At 36.7% G+C, this 10,000-nt stretch overlaps 1 protein-coding gene across 1 annotated transcript in view; it reads left to right on the top strand.

The window, feature by feature from the left end:
- The first annotated feature begins 4,426 nt into the window (after positions 1–4,426).
- Positions 4,427–10,000, top strand: part of LOC106879608 (uncharacterized) — a 6,429-nt gene continuing 855 nt past the window's right edge. Inside the window, exon 1 of the mRNA XM_089354990.1 lies at positions 4,427–10,000. This exon is cut by the window's right edge and continues 855 nt beyond it. Coding sequence (XP_089211116.1) covers positions 4,781–5,278 — 498 coding nt within the window. The 5' untranslated portion in view covers positions 4,427–4,780 and the 3' untranslated portion in view covers positions 5,279–10,000.

Raw genomic sequence — 10,000 nt, forward strand, 5'->3', positions numbered from 1 at the left:
CCGTGTCTGTATCGCAATGTGTCTGTGTGTATATGTGTATGCATGTATATATTTGTCTGCGTACACAAACACACACATACGCACATATAGAGATAGAAAGAGTAAAACCTATTAGCCAACGTAAATTGGCAGTCCTTGTTAGGACGATATTACTACCTTTTTTTTAGCTCCAGATGTTTTCCTGGGGCTAAAAGAAAGGTAGTAACATCGTCCTAACCAGGACTACCAATTTACGTTGACAAATAGATTTTACTCTGTACTACTTTATTTATTTATGCGCCCTTCTCAAGCCTAGCCAGGCTCATGGGCCCGGTTTCCCGGTTTCTATGGCGTATGTGTTCCCCAGTCCATCGCAGCGTTACTCAAGAAACAGGAAGAAAGAGTGAGAGAAAGTTGGGGCGATAGAGTACAACAGGGGTCGCCACCACCCCCTGCCAGAGCCTCGTGGAGCTTTAGGTGTTTTCGCTCAATAAACACACACAACGCCCGGTCTGGGAATCAAAACCGCGATCCTCCAACCGCGAGTCCGCTGCCCTAACCACTGGGCCATTGCGCCTCCACTCTGTAGTACTGTTACTACTTATTTCTCGCTCAGAGACTTAAAACTAAATATTTTCCTCTTTGTGTGTATAGATAGATAGATAGATAGATACATACATACATACATACATACATACATACATACATACATGTGTGTGTGTGTGTGTGTATTTGTGCAGACTTGGGTGTGTGGCTGGAAGTTTGCAGCTGAACCACATGGTTCTGCGTTCAGTCCCGCTGTATAGAGCTTTGGACACGTGTCTTTTATTATAGCCTCGGGTGAGTGTGTGTGCACGCGCATAGTTTTCTACGCACGGATACACACACATATATATATAATACAAATAATATGTGAGTATATGCATATATACGTACATGTATGTTCATACCTACATCTACATGTGTATATAGATGCATATCTGGGTACAGGACGTCACAAAAAAAACGTGGACAAAATGAAAAGCAGAACATAAACAGAGCACAGAAAACAAACAGGCCACATAGAGAATATTTCCTTCATCAGCTGCCCCTATTCTAAACGAAGTGTTTCGAAGAATGTATGTGTGTATGTATGTGTGTATGTATGTATGTATGTATGTATGTATGTATGCATGTATGTATGTATGTATCTTCTTTCAGCTATAAGAGAGTACGCACGCATAATATATATGCTCGCACTCACACAGACATGGTTGCTTGTTTACCAACGTATAAAAATATATGTGGTTGTATACTTATAAAGTGCGTATATTTCTGCACATGTACGTTTGTATTCCTATCAGCAGTTGTGTCCATATCCGTGTATATCCGGTCTACATGGAACCATGCATCTTTCTATGCACATGTGCATATGCATATCTTTATATCTTTATCTATCTTTCTATCTATCTATTGGTCTATCTCTGTGTGTGTATATATGTAGATACGTATGCATATATATGAATGTATACAAGCATGTATATATGTACGTATGTACGCACGTATACATGTGTATACTTCTATGTATGTATGTATGCATGAATGTATATTTGCTTACATATGTATGCATGCATGAATGCATTATTTGTGTATGTATGTAATACAAAAACGGGCATAAAGACCCCTTTCGGTCATGGAATGACCATGGGATTGTACCTAGAAAGTTCCCCACCGAGGCACAAGTGCGGGCAAGGGGCAGTTGCTCGTGCATACCAGCCTCCCCTCTTCGTGCCCCCGATGTTATCCAAGGGAAAAGTAAAGGCCGATGCAGCTTGGCGCTAGTGACGTCGCAACTCATTTCTACAACTGAGTGAACTGAAGCAACGTGAAATAAAGTGCCTTGCTCAAGAACACAACACACAACTCGGTCCGGGAATCGAACTCACTACCTTATGATTGTGAGCCCGACGCTCTAGCCTCTGAGCCCTGCACCTTCACATATGCACGTATGCATGTATATATGTATGAATAAAAATTGGATCTGATGGAAGTAAAGTGAAAGATGAAGAATAGATGTTTATTCCCTTAGTTGGCATCTGTTTCATAACACGTTAGTGTTTCCTGGATTTCAGAACGACGCTGAGATTACATCCTAGCTTTGATTACGGTTTTCTTTGATAGCCAGGCACCAGGCGGAGAGCTTGCTATGAACTTTGTTTGGTGCCTTGAATCCCCATATTTATTATGTGTGCATATAAGTATCTATGTAATGTATGTGTGTATGTGTGTGTGTGCGTGCGTGTGCGTCCGTGCGTGTGTCTGTGCGTCCGTGCGTGCGTGTACGTATGGAATTCCCTCCCTGCTCGTCTATTTCCTGTAGGTATCGTCTCTGAACGTTTCAAAAGAAATTCGAACACATCAATCTCACCATTGTAGGAGGTCTTGCAATAGCCAGGGGCACTGTCTCTCCCTCCAGATCGCGCAAAGACATATGTGCGTGTGTGTGTGTGAGTGTGTGTGCGTTTGTGCCTGTGTCTGTGCGTCCGTGTGGGTGTGTGTGTATCCCTGTATACGTTTTCCGTGATATGCGTGTATACCTGTTGATTATGACAGCGTGTCAGAGAATATGCACACACACACACATGTGCGCGTGTATACATATTTTTTATCTTATCTTTTACTTGTTTTGGTCATTGAACGGTGCCGACCAAAACTTTGTGAATTGATTTGGTGGACGGAAATTGAAAGAAGCCGTCGTATATATCTCTGGAGCCTCAACCTAACTTTTAAAAGATGTTGCTCCAGCGTGGTCGCAGTCAAATGACTGAAACAAGTAAACTATGTGTGTGTGTGTGTGTGTGTGTAATATTACATACAGGTTGTGTGATAAGAAGCTTGCTTCCCAACCACATGGTGCCGGGTTCAGTCCCACTGCGTGACACCTTGGGCTAGTGTCTTCTACCATAGCCTCGGGCCGACCAAAGTCTTGTGAGTAGATTTGGTAGAGGGAAAATGAAAGAAGCCCGTCGTATATGTATATATGTATTTGTAGGTCTGTGTTTGTCCCTCACCACCACTTGACAACCGATGTTGGTGTGTTTACGTCCCCGTAACATAGCGATTCGGCAACAAGAGCCCGATCGAGTAAGTACTAGACTTACAAAGAATAAGTCCGTTGGTCGATTCGTTCGACTAAAGGCGGTGCTCCAGCATGGCCGCAGTCAAATGACTGAAACAAGTAAAAGTATACACACACACACACATATATATATATATAAATATATATATATATATATATATATATATATATATATATATATATATAAAACAGGCTTCCAGTTTCCGTCCACCGAATTCATACAGACGGCGTTCGGACTGAACCCGAAACCACGTGGTTTGCATAGCGGGTTTCTCAACCACGAAGACATGCCTGCGCTTATGTACATACACTCACACGCGCACGCACAGTCACACGCACACAGTTATACACACACGACACACACACATAAGCACATGATACTATACACATACTGTGACAGGCACAAGCACATGATACTATACATACAGTCACACACGCACACACAAACACACTTGCACACATAAACAACACGCGCGCACACACACACACACACATGCATATATAAATTGTCCAGTATGTGTACAGTATTATGTGTGTGTGTGTCTCTTCGTGCATGTGTGCACTCGGCCAAGTGCGTGTGTGCTTCCCATGCCAGCTCAGCGTAGTCGCAGACCGTTAGACACACACGCATAGTAGTAGAAGTGGTAGTGGTGGTGGTGGTGGTAGTGGTGAGATGAAGGAGGTCTGAATGGTTAAAAATTGTATTACGAAATAAAACATCCCACTGTTTAATACTAGAACGAGGCTGACCTTTGTATTTTGCATAATGTTCAGAGGTCATGCTGCTACGTACGCAGTAAATATATAAGTACCTTCACACACACATAGGAGCACGCGCAAACACATAAACATATACTTATACATATATGCACATGTCACATACACTTACATAGCCACAGGCGGCAAGAGTAATCGCGCGCGCACTCACAGACATACAATCACACGAGCACACACACATACACACACACACACGTGCACATACTCTGAAGCAGACATAAACACAGCCACAGGCAGTTGCACACACGCATATACATACAAACACGCTCACACACACACTCATACAAACGCTCACACAGACACAGCCACAGGCTGTTAGAACAGTTGCACACACGCATAACCAGAAGCATCGAGCGCAGTCACAGCAAACTCACACACGCATACTCATACAATCTATTCGCGCTTACCCTTCACTCATACAGCCACTCGCGCGCTCGCACACACTCACACACTCACATACTCATACAGCTATTCGCTCGCTAGCGCGCTCACGCACCTTTCTAACCTCATATCCGTGTCTGTATATAAATAAGCTAAGCTAGCAGGCTTGCCATTTCAGACAGTGACCTGAAACAAGTCTATAATCAGCAGCCAAGCTGGGTTTATAAAACCACAACCACAACACTCGAGTCATTTAGTTTCCATGCCGTGTGAGATTCTACTCTAAACTGATCGTTTCTCGTTTACTCTACTACAATTCGCAACAAGTTTATTTTGTTCTTTCATTCGTCTTACCCATATATATATTGTACCTTCGTATATATATATATAACTTGCCTTCTATACTACGATCTTACTAAAAACGTAAGGTGGAGTTTTTATTTTCATCATAAAACACTATATTGAATTTTATTTGGAAACACGACAGCATTTATTGCTAACATATATTATTCTCCTGACACAACAATGAAGGGTTTTCCTTGTATCGACGCCTTACCAGCATCTCTCTCTGCTGTTGACGAAAACATGCCGTTGCCAAACGAACAGGGCGCACCTGTAAAATGTGGCCATCTCTACCTAATCATAGGGCCAAACAGACAACTGGCCGTTTTTGTCAATGTCTACTGGAGCGGATTCGAACACTTTGCTGTCATCTACCGCGACAAGAAATTCTGTAATGCTTCCGCTTTCATCCGTATCAAGAGATGTGTAGTGACCAAAGATTCACAGAAAGGAAATCGCTTTGTTATAATTCCGAATAACAGTGAAGGTTGTACCATTGTATTCGAATGCGAAACCGAGCGTGAAACAGATGAATGGGTGAAGGCTTTGTCGTATAAATCTTACAAAAATAATCGTTGCTGCCTATCGAAACCCTCAGTCGTACCCGAAATGACGGTACCCATACCAAAGTCTCCTGTTCTACCAACTCTGAAAGAATATGACGAAGACGAAGATGTTTGAACGTTGGAAGTTCCCTCAGTGTATGTATAAATATCTACACATGCACATTTTTAACGAAGTAAAATATATATAACATATATACATTTCTCTATGAATGTGTATATTTATATATATCCGTGTTCTTTTGTTCTTACAAAATCCAGCATTCCCATTTAAAGTTCTTTATCTTTCTCTTCTTTCGAACTCCTTTGAAAGAAGTGGAAGGTTGGATATATTTTTTTTCTATATTTAAATGGTGAAAAATGACGGAGAAGCTGAAGAGGAAAAAATTGAAAAAAATACAGAAAGGAAGATTTTTTTCTTTCTTTTCTTCTCATTTTTAATTACTTTTGTTTTCAAGAGGGGGAAGAAAAAAACAAAACAAAGTTCTTTGAAAGACTTTTACTGAATAAGAATACCCTGAAGAAAAAGAAAGAATGGATAACAGCAAGGAAAGAGAGACCGACAGAGAGAGAGAGAGAGACAGAAAACGTGGTGATAGAAGAAAAATATCCAGAAACCAGATGACTACCCTGGGTCTTGTTAAAAGAAGGAGAAAAAAAATCATCTACGTTTTGTTTTTCAAAAAAAAAAAAGGGAAGAAAGACCCTCCAGGGAGGAAGTTCACAGTAAAAAAAAACAAAACAAAAAAAAACATCAGAAAAAAAAACATTTATTTCTATTTATTTTTTGTGCTTTTTAAAGCGGCCTACAGGAGTCAGCAAACAACCCCAAACATCACCCACAGAATTAATTTTTCAGATGAATTAATTACCGATCTGATGATGATGATGATGATGATGATGACGATGATGATGATTATGATGATGATGACACTACAATTTGTTCCAGACACTAAGAAGGAAAACACTATAGGAACATTTTTCATTTGAATTTTTTTTTTTTTTTTTTTTTTTTCCTTTTGGAAAACTTCATTTCAAGATTGATCGGACCTCAAAAGGGACTTGTTGATAATATTATTATTACAAGAGGTAGGGGTGAGAAGGAACTCGCCACAACAAAACCATTTAAACATCAACAATAAGAAGAACACCAGTTACAGCTACGACGAAGAAATAACAAACTTTCTCTTCACTCAAAAAAAGGAAAAAATATATATATATAGATCAGAGAACAAGATAAAGACCAAAAATCAGAAACATCTATAAAGAGCCTTATATATGCTACAGACCTTGTTATATACATACATGTGTGTGTGTATACTGTGTATGTATACATACATACATATACACACATACATACATATATATATATATATATATATATATATATATATATATATATATATATGAATGGGCTGACTGTGAGTCTTTTTTTTGTTCTTTGACTTTGCTGTTGTTGTTTTTTGTTGCTTTTCCTTTAAATTTCATTCCTTTCACACCGATTGTGATTTTTGGGAACTTATAAATGAATTATTATTCATTCATTTCATAACGCTGTGTCGTTTCATGTGAGTGACATTTTCTTTTCTTTACAATGTTTTTAAAATTTTATTTATTTCTTTTTCTTTCTTTTTTTTTCTTTTCTTTGCGAAGAAAAACAAATTCAAAGATTCTTCCATATTCCTCAGTTCCCCACCCCCAGCACCACCACCACCACCTTTGTTCTTTGTTCTTCATCTTCTTAACAGCCCCTCCCCAATTATATCGATCTGCCAGACGATATAAGGGAATATATATATAGGTGTAGCAAAAAAAACACCTATATTCACACACACACACACACACACATGTATATATATATATATATTGAAGAGACAAAGAGGAGAAAGACAACGTGCAGAATCTCAAATACTGCTTTTCATTATTTATTATATTTAAATAATATATTTATTAATGCACATTCTTCACTTTTTTCCCCCAATTTCTTGTGGTCTGTTCAGTTTTTCATCTGGATATATATATATGTATATATACATATTCACACATGTGCATGCACACACATAGATATGTATAGGTATATACATACCTATCTACATTCATGCACATTTGGGCTTTTTTCTTTTCTTTTCTTTTCACCACAATCCCATATTCCAAGCATGACTCAACTACATTTACACATGATGTTCAACGCTTCAGGCATATTTTGACAAATTCTTCACATGGTGACATTTTCCTGTTCACTTCCAGTCCATCATTTTTAGTCACTATTCTTCTTTTCTTTGTTATTATTGTTGTTGTTGTTGTCGCTGCTGTGTCTAATTAGACACAAATTGTTGCTTCCATTTATATATTTATTTGTCTATTTGTTTTTGTTTTTTTTTGCCATTTCCATCCAAATTCACACACCCAGCTTTTATGCATTTAAACATTTATAAATTGTGTTTAGATCTTATAACATGATTTCATAGATTCAAATAGCATGGATAATTCCTTTGTTCATCTCTAATTTGTGTTTATATACATACATACATACATATATATATATATATATATATATATATATATATATATATATATATATAGATAGATATATGCATACACATACTCACACACACACATAAGCATATATATATATATATACATGACAAAGAAAAAGAAGAACTCAATTCTGAGATTAAAGTGATGAAGCTTTAATTTATTGAGAATTCAAACTTCAAAAATCACTGCTTATAACTCTCTCATTGACTAGCTGCATACAATTATGCATACATAAATACATGTGTGCACATGAATGTATTCAGATGTGTGTAAATTCACTAAAATGTTCATACACACATGTAAACACATCTCTACCTTCACCTCTTCAGAGTACTATTTAAATATGTATAGCAATTTAATCTTTTATCAAATTTTATAATTTCTCTCTAAAATTTAGTTATATACTATTTTCTGTGTCAGTCAGCTCTTTTTTTTTTTATTATAGCCATTCAAATTTATATACATTCACTTAAATATACATATGTATTATATATATCATAGTATTATATATGTTAGATATGTATACATGTGTATTTATATACATACATATATCTATCTATATATATATATATGTATATATATATATATATTTACAATCACACGCAGACTTAGATATACATAAAAGTTTTAGTTCACCTCTCTGCAACTGTTACACACATACACACACGCATTGCATGAAATCTGAATCTTAAAGCTGTTGCTACTACTGCTGCTTATTAGCGTTGCAAGCGACCTTCAGCCCACTAATTAGTTTGAAATACCGCCATTTTCAAAGTTACCCTTCAATCATTTATGCTTATATACATATATAAAACGCAATCTGTCTGTTTATCCTTCTCGCTATTTGCTTATATGTGCATATATGAACTTATTTACATATGCATATAAACTGTGTACATGACACATGCACACACATACATATGTAGACATATATAATTCTGCCCCATCACTTTATATTATATCATGGTTGACTTTTGTTGGTCATGTTCTTTGGAGGGATACTGGTGGGGATGAACAAGTTAATCAGGGGCATGGAGACAATCCTAAGTTGTATGGTGATCGTTGATGTGGTAGATGACCACTCGGCCTAAACATGCACATCTGTAGGTCAATAGCTTGACTAACTATACATGCATATTTAAATACATAAATACATACATATATATATATGTATATATATATATGTATGTATATGCACATACATATGTGAGTGGGGAGCCATCTGTCCTTGGATTTTGGTTGGAATTCCTTGGCAATGGAGTGCACTATAACAAAAGACATTCCCAGTGACCTGATGCCGAATGCTGATATTAAAGCATACTCTGTGCTAGGCTTTTGTGTTTTGAGCACAGTGTGTACAAACACCATTTTTATTTTATATATGAGAGAGAAAGAAAGAGAGAGAGATGAATAGGTAAACAGATACATACATACAAAGAGTTTTAAGTAGAGAGATAGATAGATACATAGCTATCAGATATATACATATACCTATATATGTATGGATGGATAGATAGATAGATAGATAGATAGATAGATAGATAGATAGATAGATATTATTAATAATAATAATAATTTTCTGACATTTTTAGAAGACCATATATATTTTAAGGAAAGCACTTTAATGTAATGGTAACTAACATTATTGATCACAGAAGAGTACCACTATTAACAATAGCAACAGCTACTACGGCTAACACCTTTCATTCATTTGCCATCAGCAATAGAATACTTTATTCAAAATCTATACAAATATACAATGATAGTAGTGTTGTCATTTAAGAAGTCAATGAAATAAATACCAGTTGAATACTGAGGTTGATATAATCGATTAACCCAGAAAATTTCAGGCCTTGTACCTATTGTAGAAAGAATTATTATTATTATTATTATTATTATTATTATTATTATTATTATTATTATTATTAACCTTGTTGTTGTTATTTATATGAGTACTGAACCGTGTTCGATTATATATAATTTGTTGACTGCATTGTGGTTTGGCCTTGGCTTATTAATCAAACTTTGATTAATAGAGCAACAGATTTTGGTTAAATAGGGCACCAGACTCTGGTTATATAGGGCACCAGATTTTGGTAAATAGAATATAAGGGCTTTCAGTTGTATTTAAACACATGGAACAGATCTAACTGCTGCCTTTCTGCAATGGTTTAACTGCTGGTGTGCTCTTGTGCTTAGAGAAATATGACCGTTTCTATCAGGAACTCCACAAGAACCAAATTGACTCACATGCTTATGCACACATACACATGTACACACACACACACACACACACACATAT

Source organism: Octopus bimaculoides, chromosome 7 (genome assembly GCF_046866305.1).
Source record: "Octopus bimaculoides isolate indiv1 chromosome 7, ASM4686630v1, whole genome shotgun sequence".
Classification (NCBI taxonomy): Eukaryota; Metazoa; Mollusca; class Cephalopoda; order Octopoda; family Octopodidae; genus Octopus; species Octopus bimaculoides.